The sequence below is a fragment of the Saimiri boliviensis genome, chromosome 11 (assembly GCF_048565385.1).
Source record: "Saimiri boliviensis isolate mSaiBol1 chromosome 11, mSaiBol1.pri, whole genome shotgun sequence".
Taxonomy (NCBI): Eukaryota; Metazoa; Chordata; class Mammalia; order Primates; family Cebidae; genus Saimiri; species Saimiri boliviensis.
In genome coordinates, this window is record NC_133459.1 from 96863025 (window position 1) to 96880368 (window position 17344).

The 17344-nt window shown below is 40.8% G+C and overlaps 1 protein-coding gene across 1 annotated transcript in view; it reads left to right on the forward strand.

Annotated features, from left to right (window-relative positions):
* Positions 1 to 11415, forward strand: part of TSPAN2 (tetraspanin 2) — a 43228-nt gene extending 31813 nt beyond the window's left edge. The window contains exons 5-8 of the mRNA XM_039460864.2: positions 687 to 785; positions 2039 to 2110; positions 7862 to 7945; positions 10909 to 11415. Of these exons, the coding sequence (XP_039316798.1) occupies positions 687 to 785; positions 2039 to 2110; positions 7862 to 7945; positions 10909 to 10974 (321 nt within the window). The 3' untranslated portion in view covers positions 10975 to 11415. The remainder of the gene's footprint in view (positions 1 to 686; positions 786 to 2038; positions 2111 to 7861; positions 7946 to 10908) is intronic.
* The last annotated feature ends 5929 nt before the right edge of the window (positions 11416 to 17344 follow it).

Genomic DNA, 17344 nt, shown 5'->3' on the forward strand with positions numbered 1-17344 from the left:
CACAAGCTTTTATACTAGAAGAAGCATTCTCTAAGCTTTATATGATGTTTGAATGAAGTTTTCCTTTGGTGATGAATATCTTTTAAACCATGTCATAAAAAGACTTGAATGCTTTCAACCAGTGGGGTACCAGGAATGTACATGTCCCGATCCTAGCTATGTATCCGATTCACCTGGGTGGAGCCCAGGAATCTGGGGCCCAGTCAGTGCTGAAGCCCAGTTGGGTTTGGGAACTTTAACTTGCAGAAGTCTTTCTAGGCCGTGAAAACCGTTCTGGTTAGTCTATCCTTCCATCCTCAAACATCTTAGAAGCTCCAGAAACTAATCTTCTCCATATGTGCAGAATTATACTAAAATATGTATGGAAAAGCAGAATTTTTTTTTTAATTTCAACAGGTTTTTGGGAAACAGGTGGTGTTTGGTTACATGAGTAAGTCCTTTAGTGGTGGTTTCTGAGATTTTAGCGCACTCATCACCCGAGCAGTGTACGCTGTACCCAGTGTGTAGTGTTTTATCCCTCACCCACCCCCCACCCTTTCCCCCGAGTCGCCAAAGTCCATCGTGTCATTCTTAGGAGAAAGTCAGTATTTTTGAAAGGTGTGGAAGAGGGGATTTTGCTCAATGAAAGGAGAATGTGCGAATCTTCCCACTCAGCAGTCCCTCATTTTTCCTGGTATTTTTTTCAGGCTATCCGACATGTTCAGACCATGTATGAAGAGGCTTATAACGATTACCTTAAAGACAGGGCAAAAGGCAATGGGACGCTCATCACCTTCCACTCAACAGTGAGTAACTTAACTTCTTCCTTCAAACCGCAGCTTCTAAAGATCACGTGTGAGCCATGTTCTCACCAGTCACCAGGATTAAAGATAAAAATAATTTCAGTAAAGCCAAGTAGCAGCACCTATTTTAGCCCTTTCAAGCTCCACAGTCTGCATACGTGGAACCCTAGAAGGGAAAGATGTCTGTCACACAGAATTCACAGGAGACACAAGTGCATGAATCCAAAAGACACATTCCCCCCAAAGAGACAAAAAAGCACAGACCATGCAGGGAGAAAGGAGCCCAGATGCATAGCAGGCTGTGTCAGAGGGTAACTTGGTGGTGCAACAGAAACAAGTGTGACCTTTCAGTCAGAAAAGCTCATTTCCAGCTGCAGCTCTGCCACCTAACAGCCCCATGACCTTGAGCAAGTTACTTGGCCTCCCTGATACCAACTCAGCTTCCTCATTTGTGAAATGAAGGGTCACGGGAGATGGCTACACTCCCTTCTGGAACATACAGTGGAACTGGGCTGTCCATGCAGTTAATCACGGAAGGCTTACCGAAGAGATGGGGCAGGCCAGAGTCATTCTGATTTTTTAGACACTGTGATGTGGAGAAGTGGCTGAATTCCTGGGCCAGGTGTTTTCAGGTACCTAGTTCTTGTCTAGAACAGGTATGTCTTGGAAAGCGGCCTCCATTATACATTTATACAGTTTCACCTCAGCTGCCCGCAGGACCTGAAGCAACACATGGGTTCTTTTGTCTTAAAGGCCCAGCTAGCCTAAGGCAGGACACCTCTTTGCTGACCAATCTTCAAGTCTGGTCTTTTGGCCACCTCGAATTTCCTGCAGCCACTTCTCCTCTCCTTTCCAGACTATTCCCAGCTAATGAGTTTTTCCTGAAGCTCATAAAACTTCAGGTCCTCAGCAGGTTAAATGACTCCCAGTCTGAAAGAAGGAATCTAAAGCCCCAGCCCCTTTCTAAAAAGCAGCAATTTACACAGACACCGTTAATTAGCTTCTTGCCTTGTTTGGGTTGCCTTGAGTCACTTCCCATCATAAACTCAGATGGCTTTAGCGAAGTCGTTTTCTTATTTTGCCAGCATGATTACGTGATTCTTCGCTGTCCTTCCAGAAATAGCAGTCTGGGTTGCAGTGACGGAGCCTCGGAGCTGCTCTCTGCCGCCTGGGCACCCCAGTCCTTAGCAGGGTGCCCAGACTTGTAGCTGCTGCTCCTCCCTCCTGGTCCTGAAGTCTCTTTTCTGACTCTCTAGTTTCAGTGCTGTGGAAAAGAGAGCTCCGAACAGGTCCAACCCACGTGCCCAAAGGAGCTTCTAGGACACAAGGTAAGTTTCTACCAAGGTTCCTACTGTACCTGTAGTGTGAGGTGGGTTTTGCCTTCAGGGTAGGGTCAGAGGCTCAGGTCCTACCTCAAAGATTCTGGGAGGCCGTCTCCCAGTGGCTTCTGTGCCTTGGCCTTATTCCACATGAAATAAGTGAAGCAACCCAGAGTCACGGTCCCCTGGTGCCCTAGGAAAAAATATGCCAACTTCCCGTGTTGATGCCACCTGCTTATGGTATTAATTAAGCTCACCAGGGCTGAAGTTTGTGCCCAAGAATGTTGCCCCACACCTCTCCATGGGAGTCACAGCACTGACAAATGCTTCCTTTATTAAGTGCTGTGTGTCAGACACTATACCAGCTTCTGGGAACTCTGAGATGAAAAAGACATGGTCTCTTGCTCAGCAGCCTCACAGACTTAGTTAAGGGCAATGGTACTGTGTAAGAAGTCTGAACAGGGTGCCCTAAAGCAGTAGATTTAGGAAAGGTTCATCGAGGAGCAGGTCCCTGAGCTGAGTTCTCACAAAGGAAGGTCACTCCAGGCCCAGAAAGCAGCAGGAACACAGTCACGGCTGCGTGAAAAACTCCAGGACTGCAGCCAAAGAGGGAGCCCATGGAGAGCTCTGGGCAACATGGTGAGAGAAGCAAAGGTGGGATTTTACACCTGGAAGTTTGAGGGAGCCATTAATTTTAGCAGAGAATGAGCAAAATCCGCTTTGAGTCATAGAAAGTATTTTCGGGCTGCTGGGGTGTGAAGGAATAGGTTTGGAGAGTAATGGAGGAAGACCACTTAGGTGGCACCGTCACCCTGATAAGAGAGGATGTCACAAACAGTAGGGATGGAACATCAAGAGACATTCAGGAGGCAAAATCCACAGGCCTGGGTGACTTAGTGGGTGGAAGTGGTGAGTGAGTAGAAGGAAGGAGGCTTATATCTCCAGACTTCTGCTTGGGTGGCTGGATGGGTAGAGGCTCCACTCCCTGACTATAGGGAAAGGGGCAGATCCTGGAGACAGAAGACGACTTCGGTTTTGCTCAAGTTTGTGTTTTAGGTGCCCGTCGACTTACAGGTAGGCTGAGATGAAGACATGGGTAGGAAACTGGGCAGGTTGGCCGCAGCCAAAGCCCTCGGAGTGAACAAGAGCACCAGGGAGAGTGAACAGAATAAGGAAGGAGGAGGGGCTCCATCACTTCAGGGGCAGGTTGAGGCCCAGAAGCCAGCACAAGAGACTGGGAAGGAGGAGTCAGAGTCTATTTGGGAAGCCAAGGCGGAGACGGTTCACCCGTAAAGTCAAATGTTGGGAAGAGACAAGTAAAGACCAAAAACAGTTTGTTGGATTTGTTGGCTAGAATATCATTCATGACTTTTGTCACATAGTTTCAGCAAAGTAACTGGGGAAAAATACAATGTGGGAAAGAGAGAGGGAACCATGAGACTGTGGAGACAGTAATATAAATGTTCTTAGACCCTCGGCTAGGAATGGAGTGGATGAGATTTTAGCTCCAGCTCATGTCCCAAATTGGCCACTGAACATTGGTTGGGTCCTTCTGAGTTGGATAAAATGAACAAGATGCAGCACTGCCCTCAAAGTGCTCACGTCGGGGAGACGGTCACAGGAGCCACGGACAGCACGCGGGCTGAGTTAAGGCTGCAGAGCAGGGAGCACAGTAGACGAACCTGGCTTAGGATTCCAGGGTCCGCAGGAGGCTTCCCTGATGTGATTCTTAGGACAAATTTTGAAGGATGACTAGGAGTTCAGTAAGCAAACAAAAAAAGACTGGCAAGTTTCAGGCAGAGACACAGGGCAAAGGCGTGGAGGAGAGAGAAGGTAGCTGTGTCTTCAGGCAAGTGCCAGCAGCCGAAGTGGCTGAGAGCCCAGGTTGCCTGTGGGAAATGGGTACTTCAGAAAGGAGGGACCCCTACTCCAAGGGCCGTGGGCACTCTTGGGAGGCTGAGAGTCTGGCCTTCATGCTGCTAGCTTGGGGAGCCATTGAAAGTGGAACCTGGGATGGGATCTGCATTTTACCGAATCTGCTTTAGCGGCAGCATCAAGGATTTATGGAAAATGAACAGCGTTGAGCTTAGAGACCCATTGGGAAGGCTGCTGTCCTTGTCAGCAGGAGATGTTAAAGAGGACCTTTTAGAAAGTGACATCTACAGGAGTGGCGAGCAGTTACAAATCAGGGAAGAGAAGAGAACCCACTACTGGCTTTGTGGCTTCACCACCTACATAGAGCCATTTACGGAGCTGAGGGAGAGAGGAAAAGAGCCGGTTGTGGAGAAAAGAAAATGAGCTTCATGTTTAACATGCTGATTTTGAGAGGCCAGCGGCACTTCCAAGTGGAAATACTCAGTAGGCAAAAATATCCAGTAGGCAGTTGGAAAGTCTGGTGGTGGCTCCGGAGAGAGGTCTGAGCGTCGGCACTTGATGGAAAACTTAAAGCAATAGGTACAGATTTGATCCATTAGACTTGGAAGAAAAGAGGGATGAGGATAGAGCCCCGGGGAACAACCACATTTAAGGGTGGACAAAAGAAGAGGTGCCAAAGAAGGAAACTGGAAGGGGCGGCCAGACACAAGTGAGGAGACACCGCGGGAAGGGGAGGGAATGGTCACCGGGTCCAGGTGCTGTTGTTGACGGCTATTCAGTATTGAAAAGCTGCCCACCTTATGCTAAGCACTGTGGATGCAAAGGCGAAGGAGAAAAAGTTCCTACTCCCAAGGAGCTTGCATTGCGGTCTAATAGGAGGGCTGAACATGAAGTCGATACAGTGCAGTGATTGAGACATGCACAGAACGTGCCTGGTACTCCAAAAGCACAGAAGGAAAGGCACTCAGGAGAGGCCAGAGGCTGGGGGATGGGGAAGGCTGGCTGGAGGTAATGATGTCTCAGCTAAATCTTCAAGAATGGAAACTAATTATGCAAGCATTGGGCAGGAAGCGGGAGGGGGAGGCTCCTGCCTGCAGAGAGACGGGCGTAAACAACAGGCAGAAATTCCACGGTTTGTGTGGGGAACTAAAAGCCCAAATAAGTCCGCTAAGATAACTGCTGAGAAGCTGGCAGGATTTAGCATGTTAAGGAACCAGCTGGTGAAGTGGTGTAAGGGATGGAGTGAGGACAGAGCCCAGATTTTGGAGAGTGAGATGTGAGGAGAGAGGGCATCCTTTCGAGAAGTTTGGATTTGAGCCAAGGACACAAAAAGAAAGTTTATAAAAGGCAAAGTCCAAATTACCATTAAACATATAGAAAATATGTGAAATTAAAAGTAATATATTTAAAACTAATAGCAAATTAAAATGAAGAAATGCTGTTGTTTAACCTGTGAAACTGACTAAGTTCCTCCCCCGCCCCACCCTGGCTTAATAATAATACCCAGTTTTGGTAAGCGTGATGTGATGAGCATTTTCAGAGAAATTGGTAAATAGTTTTCAAGGTCAGTATGACTGACTGTAAGACTAGAGGAGTAACTATGTTTTTGCCCTTCAGTCCAGAAATTCAACTTCTCGCAGTTTATTCTAAGGAAAAGGAATCAGAAATGGGGACAGACATTTTTGTGCAAACCATGTTCACTGCAATGTTATTCATAACAACGCACTGGACAAGCCCTTCATATGCAGCCTGTAAAGACTTTTTAGTTTCTTAATAGGTAATGCCTACATTGCAAAATAATCAGGGGATTATTTAGATAAAATGTAGTATATTCATAAGATGAAATGTTTTACCACCATTGAGAATCGTGATTTTGCTTATAATCTTTGGGAGGTGGAGGCAGGCGGATCGCTGGAGCTCAGGACTACCCTGTGCAACATGATGAAACCTCATCTCTACTAAAAATACAAAAATCAGCCTGATGTGGTGGTGTGCATCTGTAATGTCAGCTACTCCAGAGGCTGAGGCAGGAGAATCACTTGAACCCAGGAGGTGGATGTTGTAGTGAGCCAAGATTGCACCACTGCACTCCAGCCTGGGTGACAGAACAAGACTCTGTCTCCAAAACAAAAGAAAGAAAAAAAATCATGATTTCAAAGAAATTTTTAGTGAAACAAGGCACTTTTGAAGTTCTAATGTTGAGTTTAGAAAGCACACAGTTGAATATGAAGAATGAACTAAGGGTGTAGGGGTGTGTGTGTGTGTGTGTGTGTGTGTGTGTGTGTATCACCAACAGATTTATTATCTTTTGTGGTAAGAGTACAGATGTTTCTTTAAAAAAATAAATAAATAAATAACTCTTTTCCAGATTTCTGCAAGAAGCATTTATTCCTTTTGTAACTAAAGCCAATCTATCTTTTATTCATTTGTTTTTCACAAAAAGAAGCTGGCAATGAAGAAGGGAAGGAGGGCCTGATGGCAAAGCTAGAGGAGCACGGGCTTGAGTCTTGTCTGCCTTGTTCTGACTGAAGAACTTGAGCGTGTGATAGGATAAGTGGAAATGTCAATGGAGAAGGAGAGGCTGGATGTATAGGAAGGAAAACAGTAAGTGGCAGCACAGGCTTCCCGAGGAGCTGGGAGGGGGTGAGACCCGAAGCAGGATATGAGGTTAACTTTCAACAGAGAAGGGCACCTCTTTGGCTCTGATTAGAGAAAAAGGAGTTGGAAGTGTGCTTGCTACCTACACCACTGCCTGGCACTGAAGGAAGGGAGCATCTAAGTGTATAGGAGGAGAGGAAACGTGAAAGAATTGCTAAAGAATTCACTCTCATTTTTTCCACCAAGTAAGGGAGTCACTCTGTAGAACAGTAGTTTTCAAACTTTTGTCAGAATGTATTATAGGTATCTCTTGTGGATCTGTGTCCTTCTCTAAACTGAATTCCCCAGCAAGAGAAACCATATCCTGTTGTCTCTGCATCCACCACCCCTCTTCCAGTGACTGATGCAAGGTAGATGCTCAGGAAATGTTTGTTGAATGAATAGAGTATGATAGGGAATGTGAAGAGAGCAGTGAGGGTTTCACATAGTTCAGGTGGTATCAGAAGGAACCCACCAGTGACAAGTGAATGGATCTGAACAGCCTGAGGATACAGTTGGATTGAGAGCATCTCTCTACTTAAGAGCACTCCAGATAGGAGTGTTTGAAGTTGGGGAAACTAATAATGGTTATAGGTGATCTGTTCTGCTTTCTGTCTAAGTTTCCTGCTGTCTGTGAAGGCCCTTTGAATCTATGCTACACAGGTCTCTGATGGGCACAGAAACCCACCCAGCCCAGCCCAGCCACCACAGAAGAGAATGTTCCTCTAACTCCCAAGTCTTGGCTTTTCTAAGTCTGGGCTTTCTTTTGTTTCACATGAACTGGTAAAGACTTTAGTTCCTTAATAGGTAATGCTTACATTGTGTAATAAATTGAATCAAAGACATACAAAGTGTTTTAAACTGTAAATGGCAATATGAAAATAAGGAGTTACTGTTTTAAGGGTATTTTACTTACTTGCTACAAGTAAGAAGTGGCTCCAAGTTTTTAGATTCCTCAGAACCAGACAAATAGCTTCCTCCAGTTATATTCCAGGGCTCTGAAGAAGCCACTGGCCTAAACATGAAAATCTCACCCAAAGGAGAAGCTTCTGTTTTTTTTCCCCAAACTGCATTTTTGCTGTAAGGTTGTCAGGATGGTGTTACCAAAGATGAATTGTTGAAACATGAGTAGAAGCTGGTGTGGACTGACTCTCACAGGATGAACTGTAGAGATGGAAGGGATTGGATCAGGGTCATGATTGACACATACAATCAGTTTTTATTCCTGACTTTTTTTCTCCAAAACAGAATTGCATCGATGAAATTGAGACCGTAATCAGTGTTAAGCTCCAGCTCATTGGAATTGTCGGCATTGGAATTGCAGGTCTCACGGTGAGAAATTTCTAGAACTTACCTTTTTTTCCCCTCTAAAAAGCCTTGAAACTTTGCATCCTATTTCTCTTCAAGTATGATATGATAGTGTCTTAAGAGGGAGTTCTCATAAAGAAAAAAGATCTTTGTTCACAATGTATTATATCTTCTAAGAACAAAGCTCATTAAATACATTAATAGTTTGTCCTCTAAAATATAACACAAAATTCAACTTTAACTCATTATGACCTTGAGTGTATCATTATATTAACTTGCCATTTTAAAGTTACTATTCATAACCTAGATAAATGATTTTCAACTCTGGGTCTCTTTCTGCTGTTACAAATTCAGAATATCAGGTTAATTTCTCTCACCTATAATTTGAAGAGGCAGCACAGCATGGAGATTAATAAGACAAGCTCTAGCATCACATGATTTCTTTATTTTATTTTATTTTATTTTATTTTATTTTATTTTATTTTTTTGAGACGGAGTTTCACTCTCGTTACCCAGGCTGGAGTGCAATGGCACGATCTCGGCTCACTGAAACCTCCGCCTCCCGGGTTCAAGCAATTCTCTTGCCTCAGCCTCCTAAGTAGCTGGGACTACAGGTGTGTGCCACCATGCCCAGCTAATTTTTGTATTTTTAGTAGAGACAGGGTTTCACCGTGTTGACCAGGATGGTCTCGATCTCTTGACCTCGTGATCCACCCGCCTCGGCCTCCCAAAGTGCTGGGATTACAGGCGTGAGCCACCGCGCCCGGCCCACATCACATGATTTCGATTTAACTCTAGGCCACACCACTTGCCCGTGCTGGGATCATAAGAAAGTTTCTTAATTCTCTATGCTTCAATTTCCTCATCTGCTAGATGGGAAATTTCATATGTAAGCCTCGTAAGATTGCTGTGAAAATTCACTTGGATACTACATATAAAGTGGTATTACAAATTAATACAGGTAACGTGTCTGGGGCATACAGCACTCAACAAATGCCAGCTCTCTGCATCATCTACCGGGCGAAGGCACTGGCACAGGAGAAAGTACGAAGCCTAGTGCATCCAAGCCACCACGGGGTGGCGCTGTACTTCTAAACTACAAGTGTGCGGGAAAATGGGTAGCAGTGGACAGGAACCGCAGGAGTCGCAAGAGAGGGTCATGGAGAGAGTACTGGGCCCACATCATGAAGGTCTTTGTATGCTACTTTGAAAGGGTGGGCTCTGGGAATTGTGAGAACATTGATGAATTTGCAGTTATCAGAGGACACACAAGCACCTTTCCCCTTTTCTGTATTTAGAGCACAGAGGGGTGGGGAAGTGGCTGGAAATACTCTTCTGAGGCCCCCCAAATCAAGGAACATCTCTCAGGCCCTCCTCACCTGCTCTGGGGCTAGCCTGGTTGCAATTCTGCAGCCTCCCTCCCTCCGCCCCCCAAGGACAATTCTGAGACAGGAGGTCTGAGCACGTGCTACATAATGGAGATAGGGAGTAGACCTTTCTAGTAGTTCTACAATCTCAGCAAATGAGCAGCCTAGAAGCATTCATCCCTGACTGTGTCAGGAGTAGGCTGAGACTGAAGAAGTCTCTTTGAAGCCAGGATGGGGTGGGGATTGCATCCAACCTTATGACCATGGTAAAGGGGAAATGCCCTCAGTGGGCTTCTCTTGAATTGGCACCCCCCGGTTTCTTCGCTAGTTCCTTTCTCTGTGAAGTGAGAGTTGCACAGTGTAATCAGTTAGCCAAATATCCATTGGGTGTCTCCCCTGCCACACACTACTACTGAGTCTTGTCATCCAGAAGCTCAAAATCCTGTTCCTGGCCATGCCCTTACCTGCTTCTCCCCTCCTTTTTCAAAACAACTGATCATTCATATCTTGTTGAATTTACCATTTACACATCCTAGTCTGACTTAGGATGGAATTGAATAGAGAAACAGAAAGTTATAATACCCATTTTTAAAAAATAAACATTGACAGTAGTTTATAGAATGATACCCACAAATAGGGTTCCATGGGCTCCACAAAACTGTAGGGGAAGTAATTGCAGACAAGAAGAATCCTTGGCATTCTTCTCTTGAAACCATGGAAATGGATATTGATTTCACTCAAGTATTTAACTTCTCTGAGAACTATCCAAAAGGTAAAAGTCAATAATAATATACTATAGACACTCCAGTTTGTGCTTTGGTAAAACTATTGAATTAAACAGTGAAGCATCGTTTGCACTTAAAAATGGACTGAGAATGAAGAGATGCTCCACTTTTTTTTTCTTTTTTTTTGAGACAGGGTCTCTGTCACCCAGGAGTAAAGTGGTGTGATCACAACTCTCTGCAGCCTCGACCTCCTGGGCTCAAGCGAGCCTCCCACCTCCGCTTGCCAAGTAGCTGAGACTGTAGGGACACACCACCACAATCAGCTAATTTTCGTGTGTTTTGTAGTGACAGGGTTTCACCATGTTGCCCAGGCTGGTCTAGAACTTCTGAGCTCAAGCGATCCTCCCACCACAACCTCCCAAAGTGTTGGGGTTACAGGCATGAGCTACTGCACCCAGCCAATACTCCATTTTTTGATATATGGTTACTGTTGCAAAAATTCAGAGCTTTTCCAACAATAGAAAATTCTTTAGACCACAAGCATATCTAAATGAGTGGTTATATCTGTGATTAACTTGAAATATAAAATTTCAAAGCCAGTGTTGCATCTGGCTTTCACAATTATTCAAAACTGTTCTATAATTCTGAAGCAGGGTAGGTTCTTAAAGCAGAGCCTTGCTATTTGTTACCAATAATAAAACATATTTAAACAGTTAATCTGGACATCTTTGCCCCATAGTCAACCTTAAGTAATGTACTAAAATGTCATTTGCAACTGGTAATTAACGGTTATAATCATTTGTTAACTTGAGTTAGACACCCTGGGAGTCTGCAGAACTTTTTACCAATCAGTACCCATTTGAAAGTGGCTGATGCGTGGTTCCTTCTGTTTCAGATCTGTGGCATGATATTCAGCATGGTCCTCTGCTGTGCAATACGAAACTCACGAGATGTGATATGAAGCTACTTCTACATGAAAATTGTAATCTAAAGCTTTCATACCAAATGTCACAGGAGCTGTCTCCCAGCTCATTTTTAATACTGAAATGACATTAGGGTCTAAAATAATTTGCTGTCAATTGTATATTTGCATGAGTATGTATGTCTGGGTCATTACTGGTTTACCCCTTGAGTGAATGCCTATGTGTGTTGACTGAGAGCATATTTCATGTGTGATCAGCGTGTTTCTAGCATATGCTTTATACATCATGAAATCTGTTTGCTGGAAATTCCTGATTCTTGTTATATAAGAGGAACAACCCATTTCACTCCCAGAAAAAGATCAAAAAGCTGTGAGAACTTGGCTGTTTAGAAAAAGCGATAGTGGGTCAGTTTCTCAGACTGTAGCCTTTGAAAATTAGATGCAGAGAATTCCGAGATTTCTTCTTAATGGAAGCAATAAGCTATAAGAATTGAGAGATTACATCGGAGTGTTAAAACTGACTGTGTCTAAGTTGGGTGTAAGGGTTTCCTGAGTTTTTTTATATACGTGCTCTCCCCAAAATACAGTAAACCACAGTTTTAGAACTAAACACATCTGTAAAACTAAATATAGCATGGAAAATCTAATTTGAATAAGTCATGCTTTCCTAGAATTTAAAAATAAAAAAGTCTTCCTCTGGAAAGACAAGTCACACAGACAATCATGTGCCCTATTATAGGACTAAAAAACTTTAAAAAACTTTTTAAGGAAATATTTTTGGCCTTATGCAAAAACATGTAAATACTGCTTTATTACTTTGCTTTTCTGATCCTGCTCTAAATAACTGCAGCCCTCACATCCTCAAAGAGGCTTTTATCTTAAACTCTTCTGTTTCTCTAAATATAAGAACAGAATGACTAAAGCAAAAGATCTGGCAGTTGAAAAATTGTGGGAGAGAATTTTTACTGGCACTGTATCTTTGAAATACCTCATAACTTACGTTTACATGTTTTCCTAATTTTTTGTATTTTTCTTATATATTCAGTTAGAGAATTCTTCATAGGTTAAGAACTACAGTTTTCACCACTTAAAATAAGTCAAACGAAGTTCTTCATAATTTAACCGTTAGCATCCTTAGCCAACCAAAATAAAACAAAGAAAAGCCTCTTTTCCTAGTTGTGTGCAGGCAACAGAAACCAGTTAAGGAAACAAAAATACTTTTATACACATAGAACAAAAACTTTGCGTGTGTGCGGATCTCCTGAAAATAAAATTTTCAAGGTATTTTTAGTCTTAATGCTTCATTTTAAGTCAGTAAACCCAAACTTAGGATAGACATTGGCATATTTTTCAGTTTTTTAAAAATTACATTTTATATGGCCACATATAAGTGAAAATATGGGAGGCTTTGGAAACCCCCAAGTGAACTTCTGTACATCTGAAAGCACAAGTCTTTCAGTGTGCACTAAAAGCGTCACGCTCCTAAAAAACTCCAAAACATTTTGCTAAAAAGATATAACTGCTTGAAATAGTGTCTCTTTCATGAAGAACCACATTTCCCTTTCTGCCGTACTTGCTACTGATTTTGGGGGAAACTTTTCTAGAAGAAGAAAGGTCAGATTTACACTCTAAAAAAAAAAAAAAAAAAAGAAAGGTCAGATTTGAGGCAAGCTAAAAACTTAGTTATACATGGCTACTTTACCGTGTCTATAGCTAAAGAAAAATTATTTTACAAAAATCACTTCATGAAGCATATGTTTGTACCCCAGCAGTTGAGAAATGTGACCTTTTAGGCAAAGAACAGACAGTCCAGCTCTGTTAGCTTTAGTTTATCTCTCTGCCCGAAGACAGGAAACAGGCCCAAGTACGTACTCAGGTTCCTTCCAAACTCAGAAGCGTCTCTGATTTCACAAAGTGAGTTTAATTTCCTATCTGAATTAGCAACTTTAAAGAAGACTAAAATATTTAAAAGTGGAAGAATAGAAATAAGTACATTTTTTTTTAAATTTAAAGTGGAAGAGAAGGGTTCTGTTCCATGTATGATTAGTGTGCCCTTTTTGGGGGTAAGCTTTCCAAAATATGTGTATGTGTAAAATTAGAGAATTCCACCACTGAGCGACAGTAGATTTTATGTGTGTGTGTATACATATGTGTATGTGTGTGTGTGTGTATATATATATATACATACACATATGTATACACACAGATAAATATATACCTGTGTAAATAGACACATATATAGTATATCTATATATAGATATATAATCCCTATATATCTTGAATATACAAATATCTTTATACATATATAATTTGAATATATACATGTATGTATATATAGATATGTGTGTGTATATATATGCATATATATACATATATACTTATATATGTATATACTTATATATATATACATGCATATATATGTATATATATATGCATATATATACACACACACACACACACACATACACATGCATTTTCAGTTATTTCTGTTCCCCTGAACTGATTTGAGATCAGACCCAAACATGCTTTTAAATGTCTCGTGCCGAGACACTGAATTAAAACATCTTAATACTGAAATATTTTAAGTGATTTCAAATTAAATTTTCTATATACTGAAATTGCTTGTCTGATTTATCTTAAAGTCCTGTATCTTTCTATAAACCTTCACCCAACTTATCTAAATGTCTACCTACCAATCAACTGATGTTGTAAAAATAAATAAATAAAACAGAGTGGTAACCCTTCTATAATTTGCTATTGGTAGTTGAACTTAAAAGCAACACCCGAGGACTCTTACTGGAATGATATTCAGCATGGTCCTCTGCTGTGCGATATGAAACTCACGAAACTCACTGAGAGAGACACTCATCTCTCAGTATTCATGGTAGAATGGTTCCAGGACCCCCTATGGATACCAAAATTCACAGATTTCCAAGTCCCTCACATAAAATTGTGTAGTATTTGCATATAACCTATGCATATCTTCTCATATACTTTATTTTTTTAATTTTTATTTTCTTATTGGTACATAATAGTTGTACATATTTATGGGATACACGTGATATTCTGATATTAGCATACAATGTGTAATAATCACATCAGGGTAATTGGGATATCTATTACCTGAAACATTACCATTTCTTTGTGTTGAGAACATTGCAGGTCTTCTAGGTCTTTTGAAATATATAATAAATTATTATTGTTAACTATAGTTACCCTGTTGCGCAACTGAATATTAGAACTTACTCGTTTTATCTAACTGTATTTTTGTACTCATTAATCAACCCCTCTTCATTCCTCCCTGCCTACTACCCCTTCCAGCCTTTGGCAACCGCCATTGTATTTACCACCTCCATGAGATCAATTTTTAAAGCTTCCATGTGACTGAGAGCATGATTTATCTTGATGGTATTTGTCTTTCTGTGCCTGGCTTATCGCACTTAATATCCTCCAATTCTATCCATGTTGCTGCAATTGACAGGATTTTATTCATTATTCAGCCATTGTCATTATTGTTATGGCTGAATAATATTTCCTTGTGTATATATAGCACATTTTCTTCCACTCATCTGTTGATGGACACAGGTTAATTCCGTTTCTTGGCTATTGTGAATAGTGCTGCAATAAACATGAACATGCAGACATCTCTTTGATATATTGATTTTCTTTCTTTTGGCTATATACCCAGCAGTAGGATTGCTAAGTCATATGGTAGTTCTATTTTTAATTTTTTGAGGAACCTCCAAACTCTTTTGCATTGTGGCTGTTGATTGTTTCCTTTGTTGTGCAGAAGTTCTTAGCTTGATGTAATCCCATTTGTCAATTTTTACTTTGGTTGCCTGTGCTTTTGAGGTTTTATCCCAAAAATATTTGCCCACGCCAGTGTCTTGAAGCATTTTCCTGGTGTTTTCTTCTAGTAGTTTCAGGTCTTACATTAAGTCTTTAATACATTTGAATTTTGTGTAGTATTAGGGGTCTGGTCTCATTCTTCTGCATACAGATAACCAGTTTTCTCAGCAGTATTTGTTAAAGAGCCTGCTCTTTCCCCAATGTAAGTTATTGATGCCTTTGTCCAAAGTGAGTTAGCTGTAAATGCATAGGTTTATTTCTGGGTTCTCTATTCGGTTCCATTGGTCTATGTTTTTGTTTTTATGTCAATACCATGCTGTTTTGGTTACTATAGCTTTGTGGTATATTTTGAAAGTAGGTAGTGTGATGCCTCCAGCTTTTATTTTTTTGCTGAGGACTGCTTTGACTTTTTGGGTGTGTGTGTGTGTGTGTGTGTGTGTGTGTGTGTGTGGTTCCACATGAATTTTAGCATTTTTTTCCATTTTTGTGAAAAAATTTCATTGGTATTTTGATAAGAATTGCATTGAATCTGTGGATCACTTGGGTAGTATGGTCATTTTGACAATATTAAATAAATCTTCCAATCCATGAACATGGAATTTTTTACCATTTTTTTCCACCCTCTTCAATTTCTTTCATTAATGTTTCATAGTTTTCATTTTAGAGATCTTTCACTTCTTTGGTTAAATTTATTTCTAATTTTTTTTGTAGTTATTGTAAACGGGATTACTTCCTTGATCTCTTTTTCAGATTGTTTACTGCTGGCATATAAAAATACTACTGATTTTTGTATTTTGATTTTGTGTCCTGTAACTTTACCAAATTCCTTTATCAGTTCCAACAATTTTTTGGTGGAATCTTTAGGTTTTTCTAAATATAAAACATGTCATCTGCAAACAAGGATGATTTGACTTCTTTCTTTCCTCTTTGGATGCCTTTTCTTTCTCTTGATGAATTGCGCTGGGTGGGACTTCTAGTTTTATGTTGAATAGAAGTGATGAAAGTGGACATTGTTGTCTTTTTGCACATCTTTTAGTTTATGGCCGGGCACAGTGGCTAATGCTGGTAATCCCAGCACTTTGGGAAGCCAGGGCAGGTGGATCACAATATCAAGAGTTCAAGTTTGAGACCAGCCTGGCTAACATGGTAAAACCTCGTCTCTACTAAAAATACAAAATTTAGCTGGGTATAGTGGCATGTGCCTGTAATCCCAGCTACTTGAGAGGGTTAGGCACGAGAATTGCTTGAGCCTGGGAGGCTAGAGGTTGCCGTGAGCAGAAATCACGCCATTGCACTCCAGCCTGGGCAACAGAGCGAGACCCTGTCTCAAAGAAAAAAAGAAAGAGAGAGAGGGAGGGAAGGAGGGAAGGAGAGAGGGAAGGAAGGAAGGACTTTTAATTTTTAATTTTTCCATGTTCAGTATGATGTTAGTTGTGGTTTTATCTTATATGGTTTTTAATGCTGTTAGGTATGTTCCTTATGTCACCAGTTTGTTGAGAGTTTTTATCATGAAGGATATTTCATTTTATCAAATGCCTTTACGGTATCTATTCAAATGTTCATATGGCTTTTGTCCTTGTTACTATTAATGTGATTTGTCATGTGTACTGATTTGTGTATGTTGAATCATCCTTGCATCTCTGAGATGAATCCCAATTAATTGATCATGTTGAATGATCTTTTTAATGTGTTTTTAAATTCTGTTTACTAGTATTTTGTTGAATATTTTTGCATCTATGTTTATTAGGAATATTGGTCTCTCATTTTCTTTGTTGTTATATTTTTGTCTGGTATAGCTATCAGGGTAATACTGGCCTCATAAAATGAGCTGTCCGACTTGGGGGAATAATTTTAGTAGAATTGGTGTTAGTTTTTTACATATTTGCTAAAATTTGACAGTGAAGCCATCGGGTCCTGGGCTTTTCTTTGATGGGTGTCATTTATTACTGCTTTTGTCTTATTACTTGTTACTAATCTGTTCAGGTTTCTTCTTCATGGCTCAATCATGGTAAATTATATGTATAGAAATTTATTCATTTTTTTCTAGGTTTTTCAATTTATTGACGTATAGTACAAAAGTCTCTAATGATCTTTTGTATTACTGTGGTGTCAGTTGTAATGTCTCCTTTTATGTCTCTTATTTACTTGAGTCTTTCTTTTTTCCTAATCAGTCTAGCTAAAGTTTGTCATTTTTTTATCTTTTAAAAATATTAATTTTTCATTTTGTTACTCTTTTGCATTGTGTTTTAGTAATCATTTTATTTATCTCTACTCTGGTTTTTATTATTTCTTCTACTAATTTGGAGTTTGGTTTGTTCTTGCTTTTCTAGTTCTTTTTTATTTTTATTTTTATTTTCTTGCATTTTAGGTTTTGGGGTACATGTGAAGAACATGCAAGATTATTGCATAGGTACACACACGGCAGTGTGATTTGCTACCTTCCTCCCCATCACCTATATCTGGCATTTCTCCCCATGCTATCTCTCCCCAACTCCCCACCCCCCACTGTCCCTCCCCTATTTCTCCCCAACAGACCCCAGTGTGTGATGCTCCCCTCCCT